The sequence below is a fragment of the Miniopterus schreibersii genome, assembly GCF_964146895.1.
Source record: "Miniopterus schreibersii genome assembly, chromosome: 16".
Taxonomy (NCBI): Eukaryota; Metazoa; Chordata; class Mammalia; order Chiroptera; family Miniopteridae; genus Miniopterus; species Miniopterus schreibersii.
Genome location: NC_138116.1, coordinates 356305 through 371659, shown reverse-complemented (window position 1 = coordinate 371659; position 15355 = coordinate 356305). Strand labels below are relative to the sequence as shown.

The following is a 15355-nucleotide window of genomic DNA, read 5'->3' as shown; positions in this document are numbered from 1 at the left end:
CCCCCTGCGGCCGCCGAGCCCCGCCCCCTGCGGCCGCCGAGCCCCGCCCCCTGCGGCCGCCGAGCCCCGCCCCGCGTCTCCGCGCCCTGCGCCCGGCGGGGCCGCCCCGGGAGCGCGTCCTGAGCGTCCGGCGCCCGCAGCACCTTCGCGGGGCGGCGGCGGGGCCTCCGCCGGCCGTCGGGCGCCTGCCGTCTGCAGAAGCCGAGAGCGGAGGCTGCTCCTGCGGCCCGTCGGGAGGTGAGCGAGTCGCTGACGGGCGCAGAAAGCCTCCCGGGACCCCGCGCACCGAGACGCGCTCTGCCGCGGCGGGGCCGTGGGCGCTCGTGGTGGGTGGGGCGCAGGCCGGGCCGTGCGGGAGCCTCGTCCCTCCGGGCCCGGGAGGGCGCGGAGCCGCGGCAGCGCCGCCCCGGGGGCTCGGGCCCCGGGCGGGTTCCCGCGGGGCACGTGCTCGGGCGGGGCTCACCCCCGCGGGGCGCGCGGGCGGCGCGGGACGCTCTCCCCCTCGCCGTCGCCCCTCCGCCGGTGCGCTAGGCAGCTGCCTCACGCAGCCGTCGCAGCGCCTGCGGTATGATTTCAAACAGCCGAGCGGGCGGGCTTCTGTGTGCAGCCGGCTCGTCGCCCCCTTTGTGCAGAAGTAGCAGTCATAGGAGTCACCGAGCTTCCGTAGGACCCATGGAGCAAGATTTCCTCTTCCCGTTACCCTTGTGCTTTTATAATAAAAAAGTACATATATCTATATTGCCGTTTCCCAGCCGCTTCATTGTCATCCAGACACTCCCTTCACATTGCCTCAAACCAGCCAGCCCTGATACACGCGTGGCTCATTCGTTTTTCAAATCATTTTAATTTAATTATATTTTGCCTTTTTTTATTCAAGGGTAGTGGGCACACAGTATCATAGGAGTTTTGGGTGCACAGCGTACTTATTCAACATGTCAGTGGCCCCTGTTCAGCCTGGGACAGTTCTCTCCGACCTAGCGAGGTGTTTGTGGCTTCTGCACACCAGCAGGCAGGCTCCAGCTCTCGAGATGTAAATGCGTTCAATGCTCTCCAACGTGAGACACAATCCAGGGTGAACGTTCTGCAGAAACATATCGCGGGCCCGAGGTAATGTTTGGAGACACCTGCCTGCCTGTTTCCACTGGCGTAGGGCAGGTAGTTTAAAACAGGAGATTATCTTGCAGGGACTTGTGTTACTGCAGACCAGAGCCTTCTTAGGCAACCAGTGCTGTTCCACTTTAGGGGCGAGTCACACTTAAACGCAGAGGCTCCTCCACTGGAGCACGGACATAGACGTCCTGACGAGGCCGTGTTGGTGGAATGAGCTTCCTCCTCGTTAATATCAGAACTGGCACAGAAGGCAGAGGCCTCAGCCTGCTCTCGACTCTGGATTTCTCTACTAGGAAGAAGCACCCGGACAAGAGGTCTTTGTCGTGCGACTTCACAGAAAATAGCGAGATGTCAGGCTCCTCGCCGTTTAAGATGCGATTCGTTCACCTGGACCTTAAGGGAGCCCCACCCAAGGTCTCGTACCTCTCAGAGGTAGGAGCGCCATTACCTCAAGGGAATCGCCTTGGGTTTGGTCTTTCAAGTTGTGAACAGTGTCCTGTAGAAATGTGTGCCTAGAACTCAACCACGGGGTCACCCCCTCTCCCCCCAGATTTTCCCTCTGTTCCGTGCCCTGGGTGCAAACGGCCTCCTCATTGAGTATGAAGACACATTTCCCTACGAGGGCCACTTGAGGCTGCTGAGGGCCCAAGACGCGTACAGGTATCTGCCCCACGAAGGTCACAGTATGTAGGGAAAACGTGGGGGGTGCGGAGGCAACGGGGGTTGCGTTTAGGGCAGGCGAGAATTTCACAAAGGTGGGACAATCCCATCTGTCTTAAATGCGCGTCTTGAGTTATAAAAATAAAACGTGTTCACAGAATAGTAAATAAGCGAGGCCTGTGATGCCTACAATGGGGAGCTGTGACCTCGTCGTGGGCAGGTGTGCGGTGCAGAGGATGCTTTGGCAGGTGCCCTGCAGGGGAAGGGGGGCTGCTCCTGGACGGGAGATTAAAGGGCAGAGGCTCAGAGCCATGACATTGCACAGGGTGGTCCTGGGCGTGCCCCCTGGCTTCAAGATTAGGGTGTCCGTGTGAATTAATAGCAAACAGTCCAAAGAAGATGGGCAAAGGACACTTACTGGCAGATCCCAACAGATGAAATAAAAATGGCCAATAAGCATATGATGATAAAAGAAATTAGAACAACAGTGAGATGTTACTTTGGCTACCAAATTGGTCAATCTTTTTAAAAATTACAACACTCTGGTGTTCACGGGGCTGAGGAAAAGCAGACCTCCTGCTGGTGGACTGACAAGGGCCTGGCTGTATTGGGGGGTTTGGCTCTATATGTGAAAATTCCCCAAAGTGTGCGACTCCCGCTGGCCCCAGGCGCATGTAGATGGGAAGACGGGAAGGTGTGGACCAGAGTGCTGAGCTTTTCAGAGTTAGCGACCCTACTAATTTCCTCACGAGAGTCCCCAGGAGCCCGACAGGAGGGGCTGGGGGAACGTGAACTTGAGCTGGCGTGACCCTCTCTGGGTGACCTTTCTCTCTGCAGCCCCTCCGAAGTCAAAGAGATCCTGCGTCTGGCCACACTGAATGGGCTCGAGGTCGTCCCCTTGGTGCAGACATTCGGACACATGGAGGTAAGTGGGAGGAACGGAGTCACCTGGTGCCCGGGTCTGGGGTTCAGGGGAGCTGACAGCAGGAAGCAACTCAGTGCTGCAGGGACAGGCTCTCGCTCGGAAGCCCCTACAAACAGCTGGAGAGTGTGGGTGTGGGGGTCAGACCACCTCTGCCATGAATGGAGGGAGAGCCAGGGTCCGTGACATTGATAGAGCCGGGGGCCGGCTGTTTGCTCCTTAAATGTTCACCCAGGTATCACTGAGCAGCATCAAGGAAGGACATGCTTTCTGTTTTCTCTGTTTGTGCCCTTTTCTCACTTAATATTGGAAATACCTTCCCACGCTCCTACGTGATCTTCAGAGACTGTTTTCACGTCTGTATCAGTGGGAAGCAGATTGAACACAAGGCTGGTTCCATGTTTTCCTCTAACAAGTCCACCTGTGAGATCTGTCGACTGCCCTCTCCCGTCCTCTCTCGGCAGTTTGTGCTGAAGCATGAAGCTCTCGCTCACCTCCGAGAAGTGGCGCTTTTCCCCAACACCCTGAACCCGCACAAGGCAGAGTCCCTGGCGCTGGTTGGGGCCATGATCGACCAGGTCATGGAGCTGCACCCGGGTGCCCGGTGGCTCCACATTGGCTGTGACGAGGTGGGTGCCTGCTTCGCATCTTCCACAGTGCTCCCCGTGTCTTCAAGATCACGTCTCCACCTTGTGTCTTCTTCTCTTAAATAGAAAAATAGTCCACGTGCCAAAGGGTAGAGAAAGGCTGGCGGAAGAGGTGGTCTTGGGTGAGGGTGTTGGTGCTGCTGATGGGGACCTCTGGCCCAAGCTGACCTGCGAGCCGAGTGGCCCCCAGGCACCTGGGGTCAGAGAAGGGAGGGCTGGGCCCCAAATGGCCGTGCTGCCCATGCCCTGCAGAGTGGGATTTATGCCCCCAGGGCCCGTAGTGGGTGTGAGCTTGAGCTGGTTACTTTTCTAACTGAAGAAATACAGTTTTGGATGGCAGGAGAAAGGAAATACTACTTTTGGGCCATGGAGCACTGGGGCGAACAGGCGGTCCCTGGGGTGCCAGGCACCATGCCCTACCCTTCGAGAAACTCGGATGGCCCCGGGAGGATGCTGAGCCAGCCGCCAAGCGTGGGCGGTGCTTTGCACACATTTTAGTTCTAGAATTTGACCCTTCTAAGGAATTCCCTTTTTTGGTAGTAAAATACAACATAAAACTTACCATTCCAACCATTTTAAAGTATACGACTCAGTGACTTCTAAGTACATTTATGATGTGCAACCATCACCACTCTCATTCAGGACCTTCCTTCCCCCCAGAAGGAAACCCCACACCCCTCAAGCAGTCCGCAACCCCTGCCCCTGGCCACCGCTGGTGCCTTGTTTATGGATTTACTGGTTCTGGACATTGTGGAAATGGAATTAATTCCACAGAATGTGGCCTTTTGTGCCTGGCTTCTGTCGCTGAGCAGGACTTCGTGCTCCGTTCCTGTTTGTGGCTGACTGATGGTCCAGTGTCTGGAGAGGCCATGTGGTGCTTGTCACCTATGGGTGGACATCTGGGTTCTCTCCCCTCTGGAGCTGCTGCAAATGGGACTCTCGAGTGGGAGTTTAGGTCTCAGAGAAGAAGGCAGGGTCGCCCTTTGCCGCCGTCTCCTCACACGCCACTGCCCCTGGGGTGTCCCCCTGGTCCCTCCCTAAGGTGTCCAGAGGCAGATGCATCCTGTCTTCCTTCTGTCCAGGTTTATTACCTTGGGGAGGGAGAGGCCTCAAGACAGTGGCTGCAGCAGGAGCAGAACACCAAAGCCAAACTGTGTCTGTCCCACATGAGGGCCGTGGCCAGCCACGTGCTGTCCCAGCACTCCTCCACGATGCCCCTGGTTTGGGATGACATGCTGCGGGACATCCCTGAGGACCAGCTGTCAGGTCAGCCGGGCTTGTCCAGGGGAGGGCTTCCTGGGGCAAAAGAGGAGGAACTGAGCTGCTGTGAGGCCCAAGGGGCCCTGGCCACCGGGACAGGTGGGGAATGTTGGGCCACGGGAGAGCCCCTGCTTCCAGCCCTCCATCCCACTGGGCCTCTGTGGCGGGTCCTGCAGTGACCCTTGCTGAGTTTTCCACAAGGAGAGCATCAGCCTCTTCAGCCCCCGGGCTCACCCTGCCTGAGGCTTTGGGATGAGACCAGAGGTGGGTGTGGACTCACAGCTCTGGCCAGAGCCTGGACCCAGTGCTTCAGTGCCCACGTGGATGCCCACACTTCTACAAGGCTCTGGTGTCCCTGTGGCAGCCAGTACCACATGTGGCCACTTGGGTTTAATTAGCATTCACTACAATTAAATCCAATTAGCAGTGTGTTTCTGTTGCATCTGAGCCTAGTGCCCCTGGCAACTTGCCAACAGAGTGGTCCATCCCCCATGGGAAGCTCTGGACCTCTGACTGGGTCAGAGCTCCTGGAGTCAGGTCATTTCTATGGCCGGCTGGCTTCCTGGCAATGGCATTTCCATCCTAGAAGAGATGGGTTGTGTCCCTTTTATGCAAGAAGTGGGGACTGAGGGCCATTTCCAGTCAGCTCTCACTCATGACCTCTCTCTGCCCCCAGCATCAGGGGTTCCACAGCTGGTGGAGCCGGTACTCTGGGACTATGGGGCTGACCTGGACGTCCATAGCAAGGGTCAGTACCACATTGCCAGGGGAGACCCTGTCACCCTGACTGCCCAGCTGGGGGATGCGCGGGCCTTCGTCTCCTGGCTCATCACAATCTGACCTGCCTCTGCTTCACTGCAGGCCCCTCCCCAAGGGAGCCCTCCACCCCAGGGAGCAGCCCTTGGCCCATGTCCTGTGGCTGGGTCCTCACAGGATGGCCTATACTAATGGACAAGAGAATTGGGGTCCCCTGCGAGTGGTGGGAGTCAGCCCTCACTGAGATGGGTGCCTGTCCATAGGCTCCCGTGGTTCCCATCTGCACAGCCTAGTGTTGGGCATTGTGTCTAAGGGCTTGGTGGCCGCAGCCTCCTCAGGTCCCAGCCCAGTCACACCTCACACTCACTCTCAGCTCTCGTAATGGAAAAGTATGGGAAGTGCGGTTTTCCCCGGCTGTGGGCCGCCAGTGCCTTCAAGGGGGCCACAGGGCCCAGCCAAGCCCTGCCCCCCATCGAGCACCACCTCCGGAACAACATGCAGTGGCTGCAGGTGGCGGCACGAAGGCCAGCAGACACGCTGCAGGGCATCATCCTGACCGGCTGGCAGAGGTGAGGTCACCGGGTGCCTTCCTGGGAGGGGAAGCAGTTCCAGTGGGTAGACACAGTGCCCTCCTCACCGTTCACTCTGGGCCTCCGACCTGGAGGGAAGAGCTGATGCTCTGGGGACGGTGTGGGAGGAGCTTGGGCCCCGCACACACTTGTAGCCGTCCCCCAAACTCTGCACAGGGCACCCTGCTCTGTGTCAGGGCCACAGAGCATGCTGCCCTCCTGGCTCCATGCCTTGTCTGATCCACGTGCGTGTCCACAGTCCCCAGCCTCCTTGAGGCCACACGCACGCACATGGCTCATGCACAGCGGGATCAGGACAGATGTTGGCTCTTCAGGATTTCATACCCCTTGGAAATTTGAGCTACAGATGGACCCCTGGTCCGACCCAAGTCCTGGCCGCAGGTTGTACCCTGTGATTAGGGGGCTGGGAGAGAGACCAGGTGGCCCCGGCACCAAGGGCAGGGTGAGTGGCCTGAACTCATTAAGGATTGCAGATTGGCCACCACAGAGCATTGAGCCCAGGCAGGGCAGTAGGTGAGCCCACACATCCAGGAGACCGAGGGGCATTTCCAGAGGCAGCAGCCAGCTCTGCAGAAGCTTCTAGGTGCCTGTCCTATGGTAGAGGCGATGGTGTGCCAGCATCTGCTTCCAGGCAGCAGGAGCTGAGCACTCCTCTCCCGTGGACTCAGGTACGACCACTTCTCCGTGCTGTGTGAGTTGCTGCCTGTGGGGATCCCGTCCCTGGCCGTTTGTCTGCAGTCACTTCTTCACGGTACGGTGCCCTGCTCTCCCTGGGAGGCCAGGGGGCTGGACTGTGGTCTTCCCCAGCTTCTAGGACAACGCGCCTGTCCTGGCTCAGCCACTCCTTGCCCGCTGCCAGCCCAGGTTTTCAATCCTAAACCCCAGACAGGCCAGGAAGTTAGGGGGGCATGCCCCACAGACACAGAAACTCCTAAAAAGAAATCCGTGATCCATGGGGTGTAGAAAGAGCTTCTGCCTTTGCTGCAGGGACGTCCTGGTGCCGGGTGCTGACAGGTTGGGGAGAGGGGCACGGATTCCGGCACGCCCACCTCCAGTCCAGCACACCCATCTCCAGTTCACCACAGGGAAGAGGGGCCATATACCCAGAGCAGCGACTGGAGCAGCCATCTCTGGTTGGTTTCAGGAGGTTTTGCGGAAGACATTAGGGCAAGAGTGGAGAAACTCCTTGGGATCTCAAGCCTAGAAATCACTGGTTTTACAAGGTGACCCCCCCACCCCCAGCTCTGCCCCCTTCCCTCAGGCTCGACCCCATCTCAGCACCTGGGTTCTCTGTGCAGTGATGGGGCCGGCTCCTTCCCGGGCAGCGACATCCTGGCCCTTGTCACCCAAGTCGACCTCCACCTGCGCAGCTCTGTGGACGAGATGCTGCAGAGGGATAGGTGAGTGGGGGCAGGGGGAGTGGGCAGAGGAGCGAGCCCTACACACACCCAGGGGAGGGCCAGCCCATCCTGCACCAAAACTAGGGGGAAAGCAACATTTTAAAATTTCTACCAGACTCTTAAATGATTTCAAGGGTGTTATTTAAAAACCACCCTGCTTCCTTACTTGGGGCCTACCTGTGTGTGTGGATTTGCTCCCAGGTACGTGACAGGCTGGTTCAGCCCCTACCATCGCAGGAGGAAGCTCATCCACCCTGTCATGATCCAGCACATCCAGCCCCAGGCACTCAGGTAGCCACCCCTCCCGCTGTGCCCTCCCCTGGAGCTGCATGTCCCATGTCCCCTGTTACTGCATGTCCCGTTACATGGTGGCAGCTTTCTGTGGCAATTAGCTACAACAAACAAGCTTGGATTCCCAGGTGACTCAACTTCGCCGAATTAGCTGTGCCCCTGAACGTTAGAGAAGCCAGGGTGTCCTAGCCTAAAAGGGGGAGGTGACCAGAATGACCTGGGCAGGGTCCAGGCTCACTGTGATGCCAGACCGCCTGGGCCGATCCTGCCCCCCCCCCCCCAACCCTAGTCCTCCCAGCCAGCCTTCCCCATGGTCTCCTGGCTCCCCGCTCTGAGCTGAGGCCCATGCAGACTGTCCACACTACATGTAAGATGCTGTGCACCGGTGACAGGTGTGGGTACCAAGGAAACCGTGCCAGCCAGTTGAAAAACACATTCCAGGTTCAGATGTTAAACAGTGACAGTCACTGATTCCCAACAATGCCAATAGCCCTGTCTTATGGGTGGGTAAACTGAGGTACAGAACTGTACTAACACATGGGGGCCCGCAGTCTCCTGGCCAGGTGGAGTGCCCTTGTGCAGGAGCTGGAGGCCGCCCTGCGCAGAGTCTTCCACGAGGATGCTGTGGAGGAGTGGCTGCAGGAGAATGTGGAACCCAGCCTGGGGCTGCTGCAGGCACTACTGCAGGACCTCGAGGCCGCCATTCCCCCACCCCTGCTGGCCAGCACTGGCCCTGATGCAGATCAGGACCCGAGGGGAAGGGACCTCCCCACACCCCCTCCAGCTACGTCCACCTCCTGCTGAGCCCTGGACACCAGGCATGTAGGCAGCATCCACCGTGCAGATGGTTATCAGAGAAAATGGCAGAAAACCTGGAAGGAAATGCTCGTGGGGACCTGTTCACTGATCTGCACACTGAACTTTAATTCTCATGAAATAAAAAGCAAAGTAGAAGCTAGAAACTGAGCCAACAGGAATGTGACCGAGTCACTATTGCCCTGGCTGCAGTCAGGCCCTCACAGGGACCCTGGCCAAAGGTCCAGAACAGCCCAGGTGGGAGGCATGGGGAACAAGCAGTCCTGCCCGTTCCTCAGGGAACATCAGCATCTCTGTCCTCATGAACATATGGAAGCAAGCCAGTAACAGCCATTCACACTGTTTTAGCAAAAAAGCATTTCAATTTGACCATTTGAAAAGCTAACTTTAGCAAGTCTAAGTGACTATGTTCCCAAACTAAGGGCTGGTGGCAGCCACTGCTGAGGAAGGAGAGGGTCCTCGAAACTGCTGACCATGGTGTCACCCACGCAGCCTCAGCCTGGTCTGTCTGTCACACCCTGCTCGGAGGTGTGCTGTGCCCAGTCCTGTGGATGCAGCCGCTTCCTGCCACACAAATGGGCCCAACTGACAGGTCTTCCTGGGTTCAAGAGAAACAAGAATCTGATTTCTAAAAGTGGAGTCCTGGCTTTAAATAGGGCATGAGGCTGGGATGGGAAGTTGTCCTCCTCTTGACAGCCCAGCACTATCCTGGATGGTCCAAGATAAGGCACCCTGGTAGAAAGCAGTCTGTATGCTGGGGAGGCCTCAGGAATAGCTATAGCAGTCAAGTGGCCCTAGCAGCCCAAGGGCAGGTCCCTCACCCTGACCACTGAGAATGTCTGGCTAGGAAAAGGATGATGCATGGGGGCCAGTAAGGAGTCACTGGGATTCCTGGGGACAACACGCAGGCCTCAGTGTCTGCAGCCTGACCCAGCTGCTGGCCCTGCTCTGGCCAGCTGAAGCCTCACTGTAACCTTTGAGCTGAATTCCCACGGGATCTGTGCCAGACAACCTCCCTCCCCACTAAGTGCTCAGTCTCGGTGCAAGAGCCTGGGTGTCCTTGGCTGTGGGGTGGGTCTGTCCAGACCAGGCCACGTTGCCCACCCCACTCACACCCCAAACTGCCCAGACTGGGGCCACATGGCTCTGGGAGGCAGATCTGAAGCCTATGCCCCCCTGGGACACCCTGCAGAGACGGTCCAGCTGTGGTTCTGTTCAGAGGGCAGCAGCAAGCAACAGGGGTGGCTGAGGGTCCCATCCTGGGGCTGCCAGGGACACAGCTGGGTGATGAGGAGGAAGACTGGCTGGTGGCCCATGAGGCCTGCTGAAGCACCGTTAGAACCAAGGCCAGAGGCTCTGTGGGGTCAGCTCTGGCTCCCAGGGCCGTCGGGCTCACTGTCGCTACTCTGGGACAGATCCGTGGGGCTCTCTAGGCGGTGCAGCTCCAGGAAGGTGGTGATGAGCTTGGCGATGGCTTCCACGTCACTATGCCGGGCAGCACCAGGAGGAGGGGTGGTTACCAAGGTTGAGGTGCAGCCAGAAAGACCATAGCAGCTCATCCTAGGCCATGCATCCCCCAGGGCTCCCCACCCAGACCCGGTACCTTCTGTCCTGGTCCTATCCTCACCCGGCTCCAGCCCAGCCTTGTCCTGTCCCGCTGGGACCCCTGAGGTCCCCGCCCTTTGCCTGTCCCCATGGGGACCTCTGGCATCCCCTGGTGGTGGTGGCAGGCCTGTCCCCCAGCACCCCCCCCCCGTCCTCCGCCACGCTGGGCAATCTGCTGTGAAGGCCACCTGTTGGGCTGAGGGGGCACAAGCAGCAGCCCCAGCCAGCCCCCAACCCCCGGCTCACCTGCGGTGGCCCATGACAGCACTCTGGGTGAGGGGGTGCGAGAAGCCTGTGGAGAAGCGCAGCAGGACCACGTAGCCCCTCCCAAAGCACCGTAGCTTCTCCTCCTCCACATTCACGTCCCGCACATCATGCAGCAGGACGGCCACTGCGGTGGGGACAGGTCGGGGGCAGGTCAGGGGCAGCATGTCCCCCACCGTGTGCTGCACACAGTTGCCTCAGGGCCACTCTGCATGAAGCAGAAAACGTGGGTCACTGTGTCCAAGGCTGAACCCCAGAATACGGCTGAGACCCTGACCTCTGATGTCACAGGTCAGTGACCACAGGGCAGGGTCACACAGCTGCTGGCTCACGGCCAGTGTGGGTGGGAAGTAACGTCCAGTGGACCTGTCATGGCCTGAAAGGCCTGCCTGTCCTCGTGACCACTCTGCAGCGGCTAAACAGCTGAGCATGACGCTGCCCCTTTCTGCTTCATCTCCCCAATTGCTGAAAGTGCCTTCCTGGTCCCAAGTGGACAATTAGCTGGGGCTACCTGGCAATGTCCTTTGTGCCAGGATGTGTCTAGGGGCACCCCACGCTCACCCGAGAGGTGGGATTACCGAGCAGCCAGCTTGGACCCAGCCCATTCCCAGACCCCAGGCCCAGACCCAGGCCCAAGCATCACTCAGCCGCTCGCTGCCCTCCTTCCAGCCCAAAGTAGTCCCATGTCCTGTTCATTCCTGATGCCTCACCTTGGTCATGGTCTGCTCTGAAAAGAGTCAGCAGCTTCTTGTATAAGCTGAATGTCTTCAGCACAATCTTGCCGGTGCTCTTGTCAAAGATGGCTTCCTGGAAAACCGGCCACAGGTGGTCACCGGGCCGCTGGCCTCTGTGCATGAGCCAACCACACAAACCTCCAGGGAGGGGACCTGGGCTCGCTGACTATCCCACCCTCGCCAGAGCAACCCTCTCCCTTCCCATCCCAGTCAGAACCCCAAACCCGGTGCCCCAAGTGCTGCTCAGTCAAAGCCAAAAACCTGCAGCCTGACCCGCAGACTCCTGACAGGTGTGTGAGTGCAGGGGGCTGGGGCATCCAGGCAGGTGCTCTCTCCTCTTTGCAAGGAAAACACAAGTACAGTAGCCAAAGTCATCCAATGAGAGGACTGGGTGAGAGCTCAGAGAGCAGCACAGGGCCAGGCAGCTCAAAGGGTCATGAAGGGGGACAAGAGGGAGTGGCCGCCAAGGCAGGGGACTCGCCCCTTGTTTTGTTCTGTGCTACGGCAATGCCTGGGAAGAATTTGGGTGAAAACAGTCATGAAGAGCTCCTAGGAGAAAATGGCTTCAGAGGACTCCTTGGCCTAGGAGCAGGATGGACAGGCAGCACCCAGCGGCCGAGCCCAGGCACCCAGAAACCACTCTGTTGGAGGCTCAGAGTGGGGCGTTAGACCAGAACCTTCCCTCTTGCTGTGGTCCCCACCACAGGAATCTGGAGCTGGCCTTACCTCCCAGTCCTCCAGGTTTTGCACCGCCACGAACAGGCAGCCAGTCACGTAGAACAGCTTCCAGCCCAGACTATCTAGGGACACACACAGGACACAGCCAGGTGAGGGCAGCAGCAGAGGGTGAAGGCTGATGTGCCCATAGGGGTCCCCCCCTCCAGCATGGCCACTTTCCTAGACACTTGGCAGGAGTAGCATCTGGGGCCCTGCTTGTCTGTCACTCAGGACCATGTAGGCCACACTACACCAGCTCTGCCCTTGCTCTCCTCTGGGTGTCTACAGGAGGTTGGGTCTCCACTGGTCACATCATGGTTTGTGATGCGGGAAAGGTGGGAAAGCTTGTAGGGAGTGGCTGAAAGTATGGCTCACCCTGCAACAGAACCTGAAGCAGATACAAGAGAGCACCTTCTTGATGAATATTTTTTGACTTGTGAAAATGCCCAAGATATAAGTGAGAAGTGCAGACTGCATGGGGCCTGGGTGTGAGGGAGATACACCAGCCCACAGACGTGAGGTGGGCTGTGTCCATGAACCATTAGGAGGCGGAGGGGCGGGCGGCGTTCCCAGAGGCCATGCATTGGTGGATCGCAAATGAGGGCTTCCCTTCTTTTCTCTATTTTCCAAAGAGCTGAGAAAGTTACTGGGAGCAGATGCTGCTTCTCACCTGCACTGTAGTAGGCAGCAGCCAGGCCAATGGACAAGATTCCTGCAAAGAGAAAGCAGGCACCTTGCTGTTGAGCCACCACCAGCCCAGAGCCCACCTCCTTCCCATTGCCAGCGATGGCTGTGGGAAAAGAGCAGGGAGCAGGGCAGAGAAGACCACCAGGCTCAGAAGTGGGGGAAGTTCGTTCGGAAACATGGTATGTGCCACTCACAGTATGCACTTGACATATCTGACTACTCGAGGATCCAGAGCAGACTGGGGAACTGGACGGAGGAGCCCGACACGGTTTTACCCCAACGGTATATGGTATGGAATGAAGACAAGACTGTTCTGAAGAATCACAACAGGACACATGAGGAGAAACAGGGAGGAGGCCACGTGCAGGGTCACAGGAAAGAAGGACCAGAGACAGGCTGCTGAAGGCTTGGTGGCACCTCTCACACCTGCAATCCAGTCCACACAGTGCAGCTGCCTGGCGGGTGCACGACCCTCCAAATGGCGGTGACAGGGATGGAGGCCAGGGCAGCCTCCCTCACTTGGAGGAAAAACAACAGGCTATCACCCATCACGTGGGCCTGTGGCATAAATTAAACACTGCAACCGGGTGTACAAAAGCAAGTAAAAGGGGCAAAATGGGACCTCGAAAGAGTATGCGATGTTTACTAAAGGGTGTCAAGTGGTGAAAAAGACACGACAGACACACATCCCACGTAACAGCATGGACAAAGGATAAAACCCGGGGGAAACAAAGAAATAAAGTAGCTGCTATGTTCTGGGGTAGTAAAATAAAGGAAGGAAAATTTGTTTCATTTTCATCTGTTTTTAAAGTTAAATTTTTAACTTGGGGGGAAATATGGAAATCCTTACCAACCAGCAGGGACCAGGACCTGATGCCGGGAGCCCTCTTCAGATGGAGGTAGGAGCTGGTGCGTGCCTCCACCTGCATGTACATCCCTGGACCGTGAGGGCGCCACTCTCGGCAGGACACCTGGCTGGGAAGGGTAGACAGACAGCTGGAGCCCAGCAGCACTGCCCAGACGAGGGCCAGCTCCGCAGGGCAGGGAGCCGGGCTGGCCCACCAGCAAGGCTCGTGCAGGCTGGGGAACCAGTCGGCCTCGGGGGACCGCTGTCTCGGAGGTCACGCATGTCACCTGATCCCCGGGGACCCGTTTCCTCGGTGAGGAAGGCCCTTCCCTGATCAGTTACACTGGCTGCAGCGGGGCTACCTGCCCTGTTCGGACTCAGGCCGTCCACAGGCACTGTACCCTCACCTGCCCCGTCTCACCTGGAAACCTGTCTCAGACACCCGGGCCCCCGCTGGTCGTCAGACTCCGGGGCCCCACCAGCACCTAGGGGACGCCCTCACTTCCCTGGGCTGGTCCCCGCCAAAAAAAAACAAAAAACGGAACTGCGAGTCTCGTCGCGGCCCCAGTGCGCTCGGGCACGGACGGAAGTCGGGCCGGTCCCCGCGGCCTGACCTGCACTCACGCAGCTGCCCCTGCCGACCGTGCACGCGGGGGACCCAGGTCTGGGGAGCCTCCCAGAGACTCCCCGCCAGGTCCGCCGAGGCCCGACCACGGCGCGCGCAGCAAGCCCACGGACGTCGCCTCGGGGCGCACCCGGGCCCCCTTCCTGACCCGCCCGCGCCGCGACCGCCGGCCTGGGCCAGGGGTGCAGCCCCCGGGTCGCGACCCGAGCCCGCGAGCCCCGCTGCCCGCCCTGCGCCACCCCGACGGCGGGCACCGCCGGCGCCTACCGAAAACGCGGACCGGCGTGCGCGGGCGCTCACTTCCGGGACGCGGGGCGGGGCGGGGCTGCGCTCACTTCCGGGACGCGGGGAGGGGCGGGGCTGCGCTCTCTTCCGGAACTGGGGGCGGGGCTGCGCTCTCTTCCGGAACTGGAGGCGGGGCGGGGCCTCCGACCTGCGGCGTTAGAAGGTGAACTCCGGGCCGACTCCCGACCTGGGCGCGCGGCGCCTCCCAAGCGGCCGGTCGCTGGCGCGGCGAGTGGAGGGAACGGCCGTGACGGCTGACCCGCGCCTCCCCGCGACCGCCCCGGGGAGGACAGTGAGGAACGGTCCCGGGGCAGCCCCGGCGTCCTCGCGGAGCTGGCGGGGCCGGCAGATGCGGCCCGGGAGCAGGTGGCCGCGCAGCGCCGCCGCGGGGCCGGTCCGCCCGCCCGCCCGTTGGAGCAACTTGCAGGCAGCCTCCCCCTTTTCCACAGATGCGCGCTCCCCTGTGGGTGATGTACGTGACAGTACTTTGAGCAGAGAGAGTTTACTATAATGAATTGTTAACTAACTGGGGATTGAAGCAAGGAGGCCAATATGAAGTAAATTGGACTATAAAGACTAAGAATTGCAAGAAACGAGGCAAAACAAACAGAAACCCAGGCTGTGAAAGAGGACCCAGTGAGGAGCCCCTGTACCCCAGGCAGAGGCCCAGCCTCGGAGAGGACACCTGTGGCTCACTGAAGTTTAAACTGAGAGCTGAGATATAATGCATTGAAAACTGGCAGGATATACAGATTTTATGCACTCAGTCCCCTACTTACGGATATTGTACTTATTTCCAGTCTTTTACTATTACCAATATTCAAGATTTTAACCAAATCAGGTATCATTTGTTCACGTATTTAATACTTGTAGAATGCCAGTGCAGGCTTCATCTTTAAATTGTTTATAATCTAGTCCCAAAGGTGGAATTACGCAAATAGCTGCACGCAAAGTGGAATTTTTCAGGGTATCAACTTAAGAAACACAAAACAATTGCAATGTAGACTATTAGAACACATTGGACCTTATTTAGATCCCAATTTAAAGAAGAATGAGATGATTGGGGAAACCTGGACACTATGTTTTTGATGAAATTAATTACTTGTAATTTACTTTTTTTCACACATGATAACGGTATT

General features: G+C 58.5%; 2 protein-coding genes across 9 annotated transcripts; one reads left to right on the top strand and one right to left on the bottom strand.

Annotated features, from left to right (window-relative positions):
* The first annotated feature begins 75 nt into the window (after nucleotides 1–75).
* On the top strand, nucleotides 76–12491 carry HEXD (hexosaminidase D). 6 transcript variants are annotated; one of them, XM_081162550.1, is made up of 14 exons: nucleotides 77–237; nucleotides 878–1107; nucleotides 1404–1542; nucleotides 1661–1770; nucleotides 2608–2695; nucleotides 3157–3321; nucleotides 4422–4605; nucleotides 5276–5347; nucleotides 5729–5924; nucleotides 6614–6696; nucleotides 7090–7168; nucleotides 7244–7345; nucleotides 7547–7636; nucleotides 8188–8607. In XM_081162550.1, the coding sequence occupies exons 3-14, from the start codon at nucleotides 1459–1461 to the stop codon at nucleotides 8438–8440; spliced, it is 1506 nt and encodes a 501-aa protein (XP_081018676.1). In that variant the 5' UTR covers nucleotides 77–237; nucleotides 878–1107; nucleotides 1404–1458; the 3' UTR covers nucleotides 8441–8607. The 6 variants fall into 6 exon arrangements, with proteins under 6 accessions (XP_081018679.1, XP_081018675.1, XP_081018677.1 ...); XM_081162553.1 differs by lacking the exons at nucleotides 878–1107; nucleotides 8188–8607 and adding an exon at nucleotides 12405–12491 and having other exon boundaries at nucleotides 76–237; XM_081162549.1 differs by lacking the exon at nucleotides 878–1107 and having other exon boundaries at nucleotides 76–237.
* Nucleotides 8536–14364, bottom strand: CYBC1 (cytochrome b-245 chaperone 1). Of its 3 annotated transcripts, XM_081162585.1 has the most exons (8): nucleotides 14199–14240; nucleotides 13728–13817; nucleotides 13310–13434; nucleotides 12443–12484; nucleotides 11782–11855; nucleotides 11032–11128; nucleotides 10304–10448; nucleotides 8536–9937 (listed from the first exon to the last, which is right to left on the bottom strand). In XM_081162585.1, exons 3-8 carry the CDS (start codon nucleotides 13392–13394, stop codon nucleotides 9817–9819), a joined length of 564 nt encoding a protein of 187 aa, XP_081018711.1. In that variant the 5' UTR covers nucleotides 13395–13434; nucleotides 13728–13817; nucleotides 14199–14240; the 3' UTR covers nucleotides 8536–9816. The 3 variants fall into 3 exon arrangements, with proteins under 3 accessions (XP_081018711.1, XP_081018709.1, XP_081018710.1); XM_081162583.1 differs by lacking the exon at nucleotides 13728–13817 and having other exon boundaries at nucleotides 14199–14364; XM_081162584.1 differs by lacking the exon at nucleotides 14199–14240 and having other exon boundaries at nucleotides 13728–14185.
* Between the last annotated feature and the right edge of the window lie 991 nt (nucleotides 14365–15355).